This window comes from Rutilus rutilus, assembly GCF_951802725.1.
Source record: "Rutilus rutilus genome assembly, chromosome: 4".
Taxonomy (NCBI): domain Eukaryota; kingdom Metazoa; phylum Chordata; class Actinopteri; order Cypriniformes; family Leuciscidae; genus Rutilus; species Rutilus rutilus.
The window spans coordinates 43,338,355-43,356,994 of NC_140212.1; the positions used below are offsets into that span (position 1 = coordinate 43,338,355).

At 38.2% G+C, this 18,640-nt stretch overlaps 1 protein-coding gene across 3 annotated transcripts; it reads left to right on the forward strand.

The window, feature by feature from the left end:
- Nucleotides 1-1,043: 1,043 nt before the first annotated feature.
- LOC311288993 (uncharacterized protein) lies at nt 1,044-18,364 on the forward strand. Of its 3 annotated transcripts, none has more exons than XM_084406729.1 (6): nt 1,044-1,115; nt 3,032-3,158; nt 4,981-5,385; nt 8,445-9,285; nt 11,910-12,010; nt 17,197-18,364. In XM_084406729.1, exons 3-6 carry the CDS (start codon nt 5,040-5,042, stop codon nt 17,454-17,456), a joined length of 1,548 nt encoding a protein of 515 aa, XP_084262855.1. In that variant the 5' UTR covers nt 1,044-1,115; nt 3,032-3,158; nt 4,981-5,039; the 3' UTR covers nt 17,457-18,364. The 3 variants fall into 3 exon arrangements, with proteins under 3 accessions (XP_084262855.1, XP_084262856.1, XP_084262857.1); XM_084406730.1 differs by having other exon boundaries at nt 1,062-1,115; nt 3,083-3,158; XM_084406731.1 differs by lacking the exon at nt 3,032-3,158 and having other exon boundaries at nt 1,076-1,115.
- The last annotated feature ends 276 nt before the right edge of the window (nt 18,365-18,640 follow it).

Sequence of the window (18,640 nt, forward strand, 5' to 3'; positions counted from 1 at the left end):
TGAATTAGAGAAGTTTTCTAACTTTCACAAAGCTGCTTGTACCTATCACTTAATAATCTGTACATGTTTTACACATGAACCCTTCTCTTCTCTTGTCATCAGGTGTGGAGAACTGGAACGCATCTTCAGAGGAGCATAGAAGGACCTACAGAACTCCATATCTAATCTCCTCTCTTCAAAGACTGTGAAGGCCACAGGGATGTGGACAGAGGGAAAGCTACACGGTTTCTACTCAGAAAATGATCTTGCAGGACTTTGCAGAATTTTTATTTATTTATTTATTAGACAGTAACAAAAATAAATGCATAACAAGATGCCATCACAGTGACATTATACATTTATCAGAACTGTCGAGGAGAACACAAGAAAGTTACAAACTAATTTCCATTGTGGTCCTCGTTGTAGTCATTGACTGTTTTTATGTGGCTGGAGGCACTTTCTGAGATCAGATTTTCTATTCCACGTAATGGACAATATTAGTGCCAGAACATATTAAACTGGGTTTGCATAAACCCTCATTGTGTTGCCCTTCAATTTAGCATTTCTCACCATTATCTTTGGACTTTGTAGCCTAAATAAGGCCATAATGCTGTCTTTAAAGGTTTTCAAGTTATCATTATAAAAATCCTCCCAGAACACGACTGTGGGTATTATTTAAAAAAAAAAAAAAAAAAAATGTATTCATGTTTTATTAAAACCATATAAAATGCTGACGAGTAATGATGCTGTTTTTGCCTTGGCTCACGTGTCAGGAATGACCCAAATAACATACTGCAACATGTTTTTGATTGTTACATATTTGTTTGTCTTTGTGTTCTTAAAGTAGTCCGTGGGCCTTGTTTTTGTACAGTTTTGCCTTTTAATCCCATACATTAGATGTGGTAAAACTCTTTCATTGGCAGTGTTTATATTTTCAGCACATCAATGTGATAACATGTTTAAATATGTAAACCTCTGACACAATATTATTATTTCTACTTTTTTTTATGCATGTAAGTTTCTGTGTGCTTTTGTGATTTTGGGAGCGTGTGAACGGGACTTTTATTTTGGTATGCTGATGTGACGTCACAAGGCTGCGTCGCACTGCTGCACTGTTGTGATTCGGCTGAAGAAAGGTTTGTGTGTTAAATCATTTAAAGTATTCAGTCTATGCAAACATGTCAGATTATTATATAGCTTCTACAAGAACAGTAAAACGAATGAGTTTTTAAATATATCCTTGTACATTATCTAACACGTTATGTTTATGAGTAAAACGCATCTATACACGAGTAACAGTGAAATATGCGACTCATTTAGCTCCCTATATCGTGAATCAGTTAATTATCAGTGAGTCAGCAGCACAAGTGCAATAGTTTACTAATGTGATGATTAATTCTGCCTACTTATTCAATTACGTGTTTATTTACTCCCTGTCATATTTCGACTGGCCTCCACGTGCACGCGCACGACGTCATTTGCTGACATTGGTGTGGCAAAATGAATTGAATATGTTGTGTTGCCCTTTTATTTTCATTTGATTGATTTAATGTAGTTATTGCAGCGATAATGTAGTTATAACATTGTTTGTTAAATGTTTTGAGAACATACTGAATTGTTTTGTATTTTTGAAACTCAATTTAAAAGATGAATAAAATATATTAAATAAAGTTCAGCACTGTTTGCTTTTTAAAGCTTTTTGTAACCAAATCTTTTCCTCCCAAATCACAGCACGACAACAGCAGATGTTCAAGTCGTCTCATTTTTTAATAAACCGACAGGGTGTGAGTCATATGGGTCTTGTAATCTATTATTTGGCTGTAAATATCAGGAAACCTTAGTCCTTTGTGCAATAAAAGTACAATAAAACTTAAAAAACTTCTTGAGTAATGGGTCTTTGGCAACTGTCAGCTGATAATTTAATAATTTACTTAAATTAATATTGTAATGCTGATATTACTATTATCATTTTATGTGAAAGGTCTGTTATATTTGTATACACATTAACATATATTTTATTCATTAAATTTATCATAAATGACAGTAAGTTATATTAACAATCTTTAAAAAAAATTCTATTCAAAATTTTCATGGAAGACAAATCTATTACGATTTCCTCACAAGAAAGGCAAGGCAAGTTTATTTATATAGCACATTTCATAGGTCTACACTATGGCAATTCAAAGTGAATTACAGAAAGGAATTAAAATAATCAAAATAAAAGCAAGTAAAAAAAAAAAATGTAATAGTAATAATAAATCATCACATTAGAATGATTTCTAAAGGGTAATGTGACACTGAAGACTGGATAATCAGAAAACAGGAATAAAGTGAGTATTTGAAACCTAAGAAAATGGCACCATCTGTTAAAAAAATAGAGAAGAAAAAAAAAGCCTTGCCAACAGATTGAGAGCCTATTAACAAAGACTGCATCATTTTATAGTTAAATGGCCCTGAGATTAAAAATTGCAGTTTAATGTTTTTTTCTATAGGGACATTTTTGTCCTTTAGCTCCTGATTGTAACTATTTTGTGTTACAAGTGTAAAATAGATCAGTTTTCTTAACGCTTTCTTGAACGTTCGATGTTGTCGTGGTGTATATAAAATATGTCGGGGAAAAGATTGTTTATTAAAAGCTTTGCAGAATAAACAGTGCAGAATAGGGTTGTGCCGATAGACGATAGTATCGTGTGTATGGACGATAGTCAGAGATATCGCTGATGGCAGATGCCTTTGACGATATCAATACGATAATTGGCTCGTTTTACCATTAATGTATTCAATTATTATTATAAAGCTATTGTTATTAAATTAATATTAGGAACTACAATTAATTTGCCTTGCCTAAATTCACAACGAAATCACCACATAGCCTAACACTTGCGACATCACCAAGTACTGCCATACACATCATGGCGTATGAGGACTCCTCTAAGAAAATGTTTTTAAAACAGACTAAAAAACTTCATCCCACATCAAAATTGAATTGCAAGGTGATCATTCACAAATCGTCAAGAGTGCTTGTTTTAACAGACGCATCATTCTTATACAGATCCAAGATGAAGACGGCATCGTTGTTCATCAGTATTTTGTTTCCAAACAGAGATTTGGTCCCTAATGAATGAACTGTGCTAAGCTAAGTGCTATCAAAGTGTCGCCGTGCGCCAGAGACGAGAGAGGTATGTATCAACTCATCTTAGTTAAGGGAATAACATAGTTTAATATGAAAAAACGGTGGAGTGTTCCTTTAAGGACTACACCAAATAGCTGGTAGGGACTACACGACATTCCTCCCGGGTTTTGTGACATCACCAACCCTAAAATTTACATAAACCCCGCCCCCGGGAACGGAATTAATAGATTATCATGACAGAATATGCTAATTAATGACTAGAAGATAACTACACATAAGCTACAACAATTCATCAACTACCCATTCAGAAATGTCCTGTTGCATTCTACATGTTGTCACTTCTTCTTGAGTCTCTCCATCATTGTCTGACTCCAGTTTGAACATAAAAGGCTAAAAGTTTTTGAAATCTCCAGTGCATGTCTGTGTGAGGTAAAAGGATACAAGCTCTTGAAGCTCCACCCTCTGTGACGAGAGCAGCAACTCATTTGCATTTAAAGGGACGGTGCGTTTTTGCTCACCCTCAAAAAATGTCAATTTTAACATGCTATATAAAAATAGCTGTGGGGTATTTTGAGCTAAAACTTCACACACACTCAGGGCCCTATTTTAACGATCTGAAACGCAAGTGTCAAAGCGCAAGTAACTTTGTGGGCGGGTCTCGGCGCTGTTGCTATTTTCCCGGCGGGATAAATGACTCTTGCGCCTGGCGCAAATCTAAAAGGGGTTGGTCTGAAGTAGCTTCATTACTCATAGGTGTGGTTTGGGCGTAACGTGAAATAAACCAATCAGAGCGTCATCTCACATTCCCTTTAAGAGCAGGCGCGCTTGTTCTAAAGCGGATTCCTATTATAACGGCGGATTTGCCAGGCGCACGACAGGAGCAGTTCAAGGCCGAGGAGACCGACGTTCTCGTCAGGGACGTTGGGGATGGAGAAACACACCCAAATTAACTTCGGTTAAACAGGCGTATGATAATTTGGGTAAATGTGTAAGCTAGATGTATGCTTTTATAATAAAATGTCTATCTATCTATCTATCGTAATAATGTATGATTTGCAAAAATGAAAACTGCTGCGTCTGTGTGTAGATGAGAGAATCAAAGTGTATGCGCGTTGTGCACACGCTACATTGATTAAGGCCAAGCATGCGCCCTTAAAATAGCATATGAATAACATGCGCAACGCGCCACTGACTTTAAACAGTTTTTTTTTTCGGTCAGTGGCGCAATTGTTTTCTAAACCTGTAAAATAGCATGAGGGAACGTTTGCGCCGGAACACGCCTCCTCTTTGCGCTGAACCGCCCCGGGGAGCGCAAGTGTATTTCTTAGTTAACCGACGTGCGTCTGTGGAGGGAAAAGTCCGCTGTGCGCGGGTGCAAAATAGGAATGATACATGCGTCGGTGTACAAAGTCAATTGCGCTGGTTGCAAGATAGGGCCCTCTGGGGACATCAGAGAGTTATTTTACATCTTGTGAAAAGGGCATTATACTACCCCTTTAAAATGGCCAACTTGCTGATTATCCTTGTAAACATATCCTAATATTCCTGCTGCACACTTATGTTTTAATGACAAAAGTTAAAAGAGAGCAAGTGACAAATATCAGTATCGCAATCAGCCAATAGTTGTGTTAATTTGATCCCGGACAAAAAAATATAATCTGCAAATATTAAATACCAAATAAATCATAACTAATGATGAAATGTATAATTTTTGTTCTTAATTTGTTGTGCTAATTTTGAGTGGAGGGAATTAATATCATCAACTATCACTCTGAATTGACTCCCTTTCTAAGGAGATGATTGAGACGCACTCAAAGATATAGTTTGGATGTGTTTTTCTGTCTGTTAATTATACTCTTCTTAAACAGGACAAACACAGAAAAACTCCTGGTGAAACGACTGAGATCCATGTGACACTATTATAAAGATGGCGTTTATTAAAGAGGAGAGTGAAGACTTCAAGATTGAAGAAACATTCAGAGTGAAACAAGAAGATACTGAGGAACAAACAAATATGGTGTTTATTAAAGTGGAGAGTGAAAACATAAATATTGAAGAAACATTGACAGTGAAACATGAATATACTGAGGAACAATCAAAGATGGCATTTATTAAAGAGGAGATTGAAGACATAAGGATTGAAGGAACATTCAGTGTGAAACACGAAGATGCTGAGGAACAAAAAAAGGTGCTGTTTATTAAAGAGGAGAGTAAAGACGTGAAGATTGAAGAAACACTGACAGTGAAACATGAAGAAACTGAGGAACAAACAGGTTGGTTTCATTCTCAAAGCTCAAAGCAAATGGTTGCATTTTGCTAACTTTTTTCCTTCCGGTGTGACAAACTTTTATTAGAGGTCGCACTGGTGCCACCAGCACATTGGCCAGCTGATAAGAGCTGCCTTTTATGTTGCATGTGAGAATCATCAAACGGCAAACAAAACGAAAGTGAAACGAAACTACGCTACTTGTTTGAGCTAAGAACAGGTTCTACTCGCCGGCCGATCTGGATCACGTGACACTGTTACTACACAGCACTGGGAGATCCTGTGAGAAAGCCTTTTGAACTCACCACAGTATTAATAACATTGCTACTACAATATCTAGTTGGATCTGTTATAAACCACAGATATCAGATCAAACAGCACTGACGTGAAAACCTTGAGAGAGAAACATTGTGCCATGAGCGACCAAGTTATAAAAGGCTTTATAATCCACAAATTGGGATGAATTCAATGTAGCAATGCTAACTGTAACCATGGTATTGTGACAAAAAAAAAAAAAAAAACTTTTTACATTATTCATGCGCAGGAGTCAGTCTCTTCCCAGAACAGTGTCATAAGGTTTGTGTTCAGGGAAGAAGGAAGCAGGAACCAGCAAAAGTTAAACACTTTAGTTAAAAAAACAAACAAACACAAAACAAAAGCAAAGCGGCAGCCCCTCACGGATGACTGCCACATAAACAAAATGCAACATATATGTCTCAGGCCTGGTCCTCTCTCATCCTTTACTGTCATCACTCCTCCTTTTATCCTCCCCAAGCTCCTCCATGAGAGATACAAGGCCAGTGTGGTGCGCAGGTGAAGCTTGTTAGGCCACCGGCCACGCTCCGTTCTCACAGCTCTAGGCCCCGCCCTACTTGCCACAAATGATAACTCCAACCGTCCTTCCTCTACTTCCCCCTTTTCTCCTCGTAAAAAAACCCATCCCAAACTATTCCCACCCAGACTCCTTCCCACATCAAGCAGATAAATAAATATTAGTCCCCACCACCACCAACAAAAATAACACTAATGTAATGGATTAGTCAACTTTGGTGTCCAAAGGATTCCAAAAGTAAGCATATAGAAAAGAGTGAGGTTAAAGACTGTGAAGTCACAGGTCCTTCATCCCCAGAGGCCTTACATCTCCAGCTTCAACCCCTAGATGGTGCACATGCTCACACGGCACCCATTGTAAGTTCACAAGAATGAAAGTGCATAGAAAGTGTGCTATTTGGGACAGGACCGGTGTGTCAGCTGTAACAGTTTCTCCCAGCAACGTCGTGATAAGTTTGAGTGCACGGCCAGCGGCTCTATGACCGGGGTCTAACTCATGACGAGCTAGCACTTTTTTACCGCTGCTGGCATATAGTAGCTTCCTCGAGCAAACGTGCAGCAACAAGCACCAGGCTCTCTCAGTTTCTGGCACCAACTGCCAAAAGGCTTGCCGTCTACCTTCTTCTATCCATGCTCAGCGCCATTTATTTTTGAGTCCTTTATCTATGGCAGGGGTGTCAAACTCAGTTCCTGGAGGGCCACTGTCCTGCAGAGTTTAGCTCCAACCAGCTCCAAAAACACTTGCCTGGAAGTTTCTAGTAATCCTGAAGACCTTGATTAGCTGGATCAGGTGTGTTTAATTAGGGTTGAAGCTAAACTCTGCAGGGTTGTGGCCCTCCAGGAACTGAGTTTGACACCCCTGATCTATGGGTAGGACATCATCCCCAGTCTTCATGAACTTGCGCTCCATGCTTTCACCGACAACGCTAACGTGACGTATGAATCTCAATCACACTGTGTTGCCAGGACCCGCCCTGCACTGCTTCTGATAGGCTTATAAAGTTAGTAAGAGCTGCGTTCCTCTCATATGATTGGTAGGTGAAATCAATTGACTCGAAAATATTAAACCGCATGCAAGTTCCCAAACTTTTTATTTTATTTTCCCTCACGGCTGCACGCCGGAGAGATTCGGCACGGTGCCGGAATACTTTAAGCCCTGCAAATGTTTATATCCTATAGCTGTTAAAGCATCATGTTGCCTTCTTGAGATTTAAGTAATGCTTAAAGCTTTCTGAGTCAGAATTTTCAGCCATTGGTTGTAGGAAACAGGTAAGACACAGGCATTGAGCTGGTTGCCCTATAGCTCCCCCTTTTAACTAAAGTGCAGAAGTCAGTTTTACCTATTGCAGGGATGGGTAACTTTGGTTCTGGAGGGTCACTGTCCTGCAGAGTTTAGTTCTGTCCCTAATCAAACACACCTGCCTGTACATTTCAAGCAACCCAATTTGTCCAGCCATTTTGTCAGTGCCTCCGCCTTAAGGTAGGTTCTTTATATAGACTTGTCTTGATTGCTAATCCACATCCGGTGATGATTATTAGGTTAAATGTTTAGGAAATGATTCCATATAAGGTTATATTTCAGCACTTCACAAATGGACTGTGAATCTTAAGTAGCACGTAGAACGCGTTCTTGCATTTTTGAACGCGCTTGGTATCGTGGTGTGCGTTCGTAACCACTCTCTAGGATTGAACTTGCCTACCCCTGGGTTAGATTGTTCAGTTGTGTTTGATTAGGGATCGATCTAGATTAGGGTTGTCCAAACTCTGTAGAGTTTAGCTCCATCTTGCCTCAACACACCTCTCTGGAAGTTTCTAGTATGCCTAGTAAGACCTTGATTAGCTGGTTCAGGTGTGTTTAATTGGGTTTGCAACTGAACTTTGCTAGGCAGTGGTCCTTCAGGAGCAGGATTGAACACACCTGATCTAGACTCTGCTGGGCAGTGGCCCTCCAGGAATTGCTCATCCCTGACCTGAAGTCACCAAACTTGGTACGTGTATTGTTCTCCTCAAGCCGGAGAACTTTCAAAATCACGTGGATGTGGCTATTGTGGTTCAGGGTCACATCACCATGAGTTGGCCTCCTTAATTTACCCACTTAAATGCATTTGCCCACCGTGTGACGACGATGCCGTAGTGCTTGAGCCTGTTATCACTGTATTATATACTATATTGATGGAATTAATGACTGTTGCTTTAAACTGGAGTTAACACGTCTTTGTTCTTTTTTTGCCTTAGATCTGATGATGCTAAAAGAGGAGATTCAAGATCTGAATGATATAGTAGAGCAAGATCAGTTTGAGAAACATATCACAACTGGAGAAAAATCATTAAGTTGCTCACAGACTGAAAAGACTTCACCAAAAAGAGCTAAAAATACAGAAAACAGAAGTTATTTCACCTGCCAACAGTGTGGAAGGAGTTTCACTCAAAAAGGAAATCTTAAAACTCACATGAGAATTCACACTGGAGAGAAGCCATACACATGTCAACAGTGTGGAAAGAGTTTCACACATAAGGGAACCCTTTATACCCACATGAAAGTTCACACTGGAGAGAGTCCTTACACCTGCAAATTGTGTGGAAAAACCTTGAATCGAAAAGGAAACCTTAAGACTCACATGAGAGTTCACACTGGAGAGAAACCTTTCACATGTGATAAGTGTGGAAAATGTTTCACACGTAAAGAGAGCCTTAATCACCACGTGAGGGTTCATGTAAAAGATAGCTGTTGTGTATGCCGTCAGTGTGGAAGGAGTTTCACAGACAAGAAACAGCTTAAGAGGCATTTAATAACTCACACCGGAGAGAAGTCTTACATGTGCCATTACTGTGGAAAGAGTTGCGCAAACAACACAAACCTTAAAGTCCATGTGAGAGTTCACACTGGAGAGAAACCTTACAGCTGCCAACAGTGTGGAAAGAGTTTCACTGGAAAAGAAAGTCTTAAGATTCACATGAGAGTTCACACTGGAGAGAAGCCTTACCCCTGCAAACTGTGTGGAAAGAGATTTGCACAACAGGGAACCCGTTATAGCCACATGAAAACTCACACTGGAGGGATTCACGTATCTTTAGTGTGAGAAGAGATTCACACATCAAATAGATCTGAAATGGAATTAGCAAACTCATTCTGGCAAGAAATCGAAGTGTTCGAAATGTAGTAAGAGGTTGAGGAAAAGGAGCAATTTCAAAAATCATATGTGCATTCACTCTGGAGGAAGTAGGGAACACGTGGGTCCTTAAAGCTTTTAAACGCATTAAAGGGTTAGTTCACCAAAAAATGAAAATTTACGAACAGTTAGGCTGCGTCTCATTTCTCTGTCTTACCCCTTACTCTTACCTCTTCCCCTCGGTTTTGCGCGTTCATGTGAGGGAAAGTGGTGTCCCAATTCTCATTTTGATTAAGGGCTAGGGCCAAGAAACCAGCCCCTTGCAGAGGACCACACTTGAAAGAGAGGGGTAGGAATTTCCCATAAGTGAGTCGCACAAATGTAAGTATTTTCAGCAGTTTAATGACACTCGTGTTTTATGATACTTTTAATAAAATGTTCAAGCGGTTTTAATTGTAATGTTTTTGTTTTGAATCGCTAGTTAACCGCTAGCTAGCAGCTATTTGCCGTTTGCTAATGTTTTGCTTAGCTATGGTGTCGCCGGCGCCGCCGTTAAATACAATGAAACAATGTCTTTGACTGATGGCACACAAGCGTGCAAAGATAAAGAGAGACCAGGCAATCGATATCACAACCCGAGACGACGGCATCTTTGTTTGTTTATGTCAACGCGTATCGCCTCTGTTGACGTAGCAGCCAGCTAGCGGAAAGGGAAGATGACGCAAACGGTAATCGAGTGGTGTCTCATTTCTTAGAGAAACGTTCTTCCCCCTAGCCCCCTTCACTCGGTATCGAGGGGCAAGGGGAAGACGCAGACAAAGGGGAAGGGGAAGGGGTAAGACAGAGAAATGAGATTGGCCCTAAGACTTTTATCTTAGGAACACAAACAAAGATCCTATTAATGAAATTTGAGAGCTTTCTGTCCCTCCATAGATCGCTACACAACTACAGTACCATTTTGACGCCTCAAAAAAAAAAGTTCATAAAGAGATTGTAAAATGAATCCAAATAAATTGAGCGGTTTAGTCCAAATTTTCTGAAGAGGCACGATCACTTTATATGATGAACAGATTGAATTTAGGCTTTTATTCACATATGAACATTCATCAACAGACAAAAATGGAAACGCAAGCATATTTGCTTGACATACGAGAACCAATGAGGTTCATTCTCGTGTCACGTTTGACCTTTCGCAAAAACCAATGAGGTTTGTTCTCGCACATCAAGCAGGTTCGGTTGAGGATCTGTTTATGTTTATACGTATGTCAATAAATGCCTGGATTAAATCTGTTCATCATATAGTGATCGTGTCTCTTCAGAAAATTTTGATTAAACCGCTCAATTCATATGGATTAGTTTTACAATCTCTTTATGAACTTTTTGAAGTGTCAAAGTGGTAGTTGGGTAGCTGTCAATAGAGGGACAGAAAGCTCTCAGATTTCATCAAAATCATCTTCATTTGTGTTTTGAAAATTAACGAAGAGAGGAAAGTCTTAACTGTTTGCAGATATTTAAAATAAATTGGAGCGAAAACAAAGACGCTTGAAAAGGCAAACATGATTTTGATTGGCTGGAGATTGTGATGGTAACTGAATTGCATAACAGAGCTACTAGAGTGACTTGGGTGTGTTAAGTTTTGACAAAAAGTAATGGAGTAATGTAAATTTACCAGCAAGTGGCTTGAAAATATTAAATTCTTGGAACTGGTTAAAATCAATAACATGAAATGGTTTGAAAGCCTGTTGCAGCATTTGTAAGAAATCCTTTAAATGTTTAAACTTTTCTGTTGCCATGTTCCTGTTTGCCAACAAGACACTTCTGTCAGTTGTTTGACATTGCAGCAGATTGTATATGGTGCAGATAAAGTATTTTTCAGGGTCCACCAGGTTATTCATCTCACAGAGGAGCACAAAGCACTCAGCCCTCTTGATAATATGAATACCGTCTCAAAAGTTCAGAAAAATAGAGTCGTTTCATACGTGTGACGACTCTGCAACTCCTCCATTGTAGATACTGTAGTTGTTCAGCAGGGTGAGCACAGATGGTGGGTGTAGTGTCAGGCCTTTGGAAGTGTTTTTAAATATGAACAAACATACAATTTTGAAAAAACTGTTTAGTATCATAAGTTAACCATAACTTGTTGTTGTGAACATTGTGAGGTTGGGGAGTGTAGAGATGGTTTAATCCAGGTAAGGACCTACTCTGCATGTCAGAAACCCTAGAGAAAGCAGAGAAATTGCACGCAAAAAAAAATCCCTTAGATCTCCATACATCTGAGGTAACTTCTGAAGATGAGGGCCATGATGAAATAATCAAAAGCAGTGTTTTTCAACCCTGCTCCTGAAGGACCCCCAACACTGCACGTTTTCTTTGTCTCCCTAATCAAACACACCTGATTCAATTCATCAGCTGCTGATGAATTGAATCAGGTGTGTTTGATTAGGGAGACAAAGAAAACGTGCAGTGTTGGGGGTCTTTCAGGAGCAGGGTTGAAAAACACTGCTTTTAAAGTTATGGTATTTATCAACTTTTCCTTCCTTTTGATCAGAGTTGTCCTATTGAGAAGTAATATGAATGTTTCACTTCACAGGCGCAATGCACGTTTCCTGAATTGTATGGAGAATGATTCCGATAGAGATAATGCGCCAGGAAACGGTTCACACGGTTCATCACGGATCACACATTCTCGAGGTAATCACGCGGTCTAATTTTTGTATCCTTTCCTTTTTATATATATTTTTCTTTTTTCTATTTTTGGGAGATTTTTATTTTATTTAATATATGTACCTTTAAACTACTAGATTTTGTCAATAAATATTCTTTCAACCTAAATTCAAAATAACTCCAAAACATGCATAACCCAGCTCAAATCATGTTAACCAATGGTTTAACGCCCAGGAGGAGGCACTCAGAGTGGAGTGAGCTCCCATATCCTTAGACTAAAGGTCCTTGCACATTGAGTCCGAAATTTTCGCATGCGTTTTTTCGTATTCGTGATTTGGTGGCTCTGAATTGTCAAAACACCATTCAAAATGCTTGCTACGGACGTGAAAAAAGCAGAAAACCTGATCCGAATTTTTTTATGACGGACGAAAGTTTCGGAGGCAGTGTGCAAGCGTGATTGACATAACGTAAGGCCGTATTTAGTTTTTAACGTGCGAAAATTTCGGATGCAAATTTCGGACTCAGAGTGCAATGGCCTTAAGACTATAAGACTATGACATACACAATCCAGTGGGCCAACCTGTGCTTGGAGACAGCCTTTCCCTTCTGCTGGACTCCGTCAAGTCACCTTCATTTATACAGCGCTTTTAACAATGTAGATTGTTTCAAAGCAGCTTTACGGTGATAATAGGAAATTAAAGTAACAGAGATATTTTTGGCTTTACAGCAACTCTAGAATGAAGTTATTGTCCAGCTAAAGCTAATATTGGATTGATTCGTACTTATGGAGAAAAGGTCTGATATGGGTTTATAGGATGGCCTGCAGTGCTAATTTTGTGTGAATTTTTTTAGTTTTTTTGGAAATATTAAATTTCATATATGTTGTATTTAAATAAGTCAAGCACTTTTCAAGTACCTCTTCGTTAATATGGCTGTTTTCCTATTTCAAAAAGTCAAATTCATATATTTATATAATTTCAAAAAGTCAAGTCAAGTCATCTTCATTTATATAGCGCTTTTAACAATGTAGATTGTCTCAAAGCAGCTTTACAGAGATAAATGTATAATTTAACGTAAGATTGTTTTGGCTTTATAGCGGTTCTTTAATAAAGTTATTTTCCAGCTAAAGTTAGTTTTGATTGATTTGCTTCCGTCGCAACGATCATTTGTTTTTAAATTAGGGCCGCCAAGACGACACCATCCTACACAGACTTTAAACGCGAACCTGTGAGAAACGCTGATGGCGTTCAGATGCGCATTGAGAACGGGTTCTATAGTTATGTGCGTTTGAATATATGTGTGCAGGTTTGGAATTCCCTACAAACCAAGCCTAAACAAATTACTGGTGTTTCCTTATAGTTTTGATTCAGAATTTTATTTTATTTTATCAATTCGGGGTAGATACGCAAATTGAGTTTTCCCGACGACGCTTTATCTGTAGAGTGGGAAAGGGATCATCCATAGGGAGAGACTAGTTGGCACTTCAGCACTGCGTTGACATCGGGTCCAGGCGAAGGTCCTTCATCAGATCTGGAAACGGCCTGGATCCGGGAGGCTGCGGGAAAACCTTGGGATAAACAAAGACACTAAAATTAGCGTAGATGCCATTCTTCTCATGATGTAACAAGTACATCAGGATTTATGGGAAGTGTTCCCGGTTCCAGCTGACCTAATCTATGCAGCCTAATATTGAATTATAGAAGTCTATAATGTATTATGTGAACGCTATGTCAAAGAGATGTGTCTTTAATCTAGATTTGAACTGACAGAGTGTGTCTGCTTCCCGGACAATGGTAGGAAGGCTGTTCCAAAGTTTTGGTGCTAAATAGGAAAAGGATCTACCGCCAGCAGTTGATTTTGATATTCTAGGTATTATCAACTGGCCAGAATTTTGAGATCGCAATAGACGTGAAGGAGTATAATGCGTTAAGAGCTCACTCAAGTACTGCGGAGCTAAACCATTTAGTGCTTTGTAAGTAATCAGCAATATTTTAAAATTGATGCGATGTTTAATAGGGAGCCAGTGCAGTTTTGACAGAACCGGGCTAATATGGTCATACTTCCTGGTTCTGGTAAGAACTCGAGCTGCTGCTTTTTGAACTAGCTGTAGTTTGTTTATTAAGCGTGCAAGGCAACCACCCAGTAGAGCATTACAATAATCTAGCCTTGATGTCATGAACACATGAACTAATTGTTCCGCATTTGTCAATGAGAGCATATGACGTAATTTAGATATATTTTTAAGATGGAAAAATGCGGTTTTACAGATACTAGACACGTGACTTTCAAATGAAAGATTGGTATCAAAGAGCACACCCAGGTTCCTAACCGACGACGAAGACTTGACAGAGCAGCCATCGAGTGTTAGACAGTATTCTAGGTTATTACGTGAGGACGTTTTTTGTCCAATAATTAGAATCTCTGTTTTTTCAGAATTTAGAAGTAGGAAATTACGAGTCATCCAATTTTTTTATATCAGCTATGCATTCTGTTAATTTAGTGAATTGGTAAGTTTCGTTAGGTTTTGAAGAAATATAGAGCTGAGTATCGTCGGCATAACAGTGGAAGCTAATTCCATGTTTCCTAATGATATCTCCTAATGGTAGCATGTACAGAGTGAACAGCAGCGGTCCTAGTACTGAGCCTTGTGGTACGCCATACTGAACTTGTGATTGATAAGACATCTCTTCATTTACTGCTACAAACTGATAACGGTCAGATAAGTATGATTTAAACCATGCTAGTGCAATTCCACTAATGCCAACATAGTTTTCTAGTCTATTTAAAAGAATGTTGTGGTCAATGGTGTCAAATGCAGCACTAAGATCGAGTAACACTAATAGAGAGACACAACCACGATCGGATGATAAGAGCAAATCATTTGTTACTCTAACGAGAGCAGTCTCAGTACTATGGTATGGTCTAAATCCGGACTGAAAATCCTCGCAGATATCATTTCTTTCTAGAAAGGAACATAGTTGTGAAGATACTGCCTTTTCTAATATCTTTGACAGAAAAGGTAGATTCGAGATCGGCCTGTAATTGACTAATTCTGAAGGATCAAGTTGCATTTTTTTAACAAGCGGTTTAATCATAGCCAGCTTAAAGTTTTTTGGTACGTATCCTAGAGACAAAGACGAATTAATGATATTAAGAAGAGGATCTATGACCTCTGGAAGCATCTCTTTCAGTAGCTTAGTCGGTATAGGGTCTAACATACATGTTGTCGATTTAGATGATTTAACGAGTTTAGTAAATTCTTCCTCTCCTATAGCAACGAATGAATCAAATTTTTCCTCAGGAAGACTACAATGCACTGCCTGATGCGATACTGTAGTAGACGGTTGCATAGTTATAATTTTATCCCTGATATTATCAATCTTATAAGTGAAGAAGTTCATAAAGTCATTACTGCTGTGCTGCTTGGAACCTTCTGTGTTTGAAGCTTTCTTTTTCGTTAGTTTAGCCACTGTTTCAAATAAATACCTAGGATTATGTTTATTTTCTTCTAATAGGGTTGAAAAATAAGCAGATCTAGCAGCTTTTAAAGCCTCTCTGTAAGCAATCGAGCTCTCTTTCCATGAAATGCGAAATACCTCTAGTTTTGTTTTCTTCCAGTTGCGCTCCATTTTTCTGGCTGCTCTCTTAAGGGCCTGAGTGTGCTCGTTGTACCACGGCGTTGGATTATTTTCTTTAATCTTCTTTAAGCGCAAAGGAGCAACTGTGTCTAAAGTGCTGGAAAAGAGAGAGTTAAAAGTTTCTGTTGCAATATCAAGTTTTTCTAAGCTATCCGGGATGCTAAAATGATGAAACTGATCAGGAAGATTATTAATAAAGCAATTTTTAGTAGCAGAAGTGATAGGTCTAACATATTTGTAACACGGAGTCGGCTTTGCAGCCTTGGCTAAATGTAATGTACACGAGACTAGATAATGATCTGAGATGTCATCGCTCTGCTGCAGAATTTCAACGGCATCCACATCTATTCCGTGTGATAATATTAGATCTAGAGTATGATTACGACGATGAGTAGGTCCTGACACGTGTTGTCTAACTCCAATTGAGTTTACAATGTCTTTAAATGCCAAACCCAATGCATCTTTTTCATTATCGATGTGTATATTAAAATCACCAACAATTAGTACTTTATCTGCAGCCAATACTAACTCTGATAGAAAGTCCACAAATTCTTTGATAAAGTCTGTATGGTGCCCTGGTGGCCTGTATACAGTAGCCAGCACAAATCTCAAACGTGATTTATCGTTTACACTATATATTTTTACATTAAGCACTAACACTTCAAAAGAATTATATTCGAAACTTGATTTCTTAGTGGTTTTGAAAATATTACTATAAATTACAGCAACACCACCCCCTTTGCGTTTAAGACGAGGTTCATGTTTATAACAGTAATCTTGCGGGGTGGACTCATTTAAAGTAATGTAATCGTTTGGTTTTAGCCAGGTTTCTGTCAAACACAGCACATCTAGGTTATTATCTGAAATCATATCATTAACAATGAGTGCTTTTGAAGTAAGCGATCGAATATTCAGCAACCCAAGCTTTAGCATTTGCTCATCTGTATTATAGCTGTTTTTTATTTGTTGAACATCAATTAAATTTTTAACCTTAGATAGGTTAAAACATTTTTTGGATTTCCAAATTCGGGGAACAGACACAGTCTCTATATGATGATAGCTAGGTGAAAGAGGCTCTATGTGATGGGATTTATCTGACTCAAAAAGTCAAACTCAAGTACTTAAAGTACTTTAAGTAGGCTACCTTGTACAAACCCTGTTCTGAGCATAGGTGCGCCTTGTAGAGGGCGCTCTCGCTGAATGTGCTGATTTGCTGCTCAGCAAACATTTCTGATTATCAATGTTGAAAACAGTTGTGCAATCATTCCGCTAAGAAAAATAACATATTCATATGCACCAACATTGTAATATTGTCCGAAACCAATAAGTTGATAATTTTCATGTTCTTCAAAACCTGATAAATGACCGATGGACATAAGTTTAAAAAGGTGGTGTTTAACAGACTAACATTTCATCTACAGAATAATAGTTTGAATATGGTGTTTGAAATGTAATTTTAAGTTATCAGGTGTATAACCAGTTAACATTATTAATTTCTATATACTGTATATGTCATTTTAGTAAGTTTGAGTTCCATCTGAGTTTCCTGATCAGTGTATAACTGATTTCTTGCAGGTGTTCAGAAGAGGCCCATTAAGAAAACTACAAAAACACACAAGAAACCGCAAAAAGTGTGCTGGTCAAATGCTGAAGTTGCAGCTGTAATGAGACATTTCAAGGCACATATAACCCAAGGAAAACTGGCCACAACGACTGAATGCCGGCAGTGTAGGACCGCTGAAGATCCTGTTTTGGCAAGGCGCAGTGTACAAAAAATAAGAGATTTTGTAAGAAATCGAGGAATTAGCTTGAAAAGAAAAGCCCAAAATAAGTGATGTTACATCATGTCTCATTTGATGCCATTCTGTTAAGATTATTACTTGGTTGTTGTTTTTGTTATTTTCATTCTACAGCAAAAAAAACATTTTTAAAGAACAGTTAAACTTCTAGATTAGTTAAACTGCTGCCTTAAGGAATTGTTTGTCAAAAAAAAAAAAAAAAATCTGTCTTCATTTCCAGACCCTCATGTTGTTCCAAACCCGAATGACTTTCTATCTTCAGTGGAAAGTCTAAAAGTTCTAGAAGTAGAACCTAAACTTCTCTTTTTGGGTTCCATTGAAGATAGAAAGTCATACGGGTTTGAAACAACATGATGGTGAGAAAAGGCTGAAAAAATTTGTTTTTTGGGGGGGGTGAACCACACCTTATAAATCAGTTTCTCTGGATGTTGCAGTATTTATGGCATTTTCACTATAACTGGTTAAAACTGTAAAAACTATTTAAAGTTGTAATTAAAGTACTTCTAAAACACTTTGGTTCCTGTAAAGTTTTAAGTTATTTTATGTATTGTATTGAGAATCCAGTACTCTTTAATCACCCAGGTCTTGGTAATGAACCATATTGTCACGTTTGTGTGTTGTGTGTGGTCATGTACTTGTAAAACACATTGGTCCCCGTAGAAATGTTCCCACAGTTTATCATCACTGCATGCTGTGTGCTTCACAATATTTGTGAAATTCAGGGTGAGGTGTATGAAGATCATGCAAGAGTTTGACTCACCACAGCCAGAGGAAGTAGTTGAGAGCATTGAGAGTGCAGGCCAGAGAGAGTGAAGGGAAGCCCTTTATTTATTTGGTGGTATTTTATTTAAGTATTGGTTTCCCAATGTTAGTTATACTGTATATTCAATTGCTAACTGCCACTGACATAACACTTCAGAAATTAAACTACTGTGTTTATTAAATTGCTTTGAACTATTTCATTATTGGGCTCTTTATTATAAAAAAAAAAAAAAGTAAAAAAAATGACATCAATTGCAAAATTCAAAGAATCAACATTTCCGAAAAATTATTTTGTTGAAATTTTCAGACACTGAATAATTTCATTTCTTTAAATATTAAAATTTCACATTGAAAATCAGCTCTTGAACATTCCTAATCTCAACTAGTGGAACAAGAATGCATTCAGGCATCAATTAGCATTTATAAATAATACTTCTTTATAAATCAGATATGCTCAA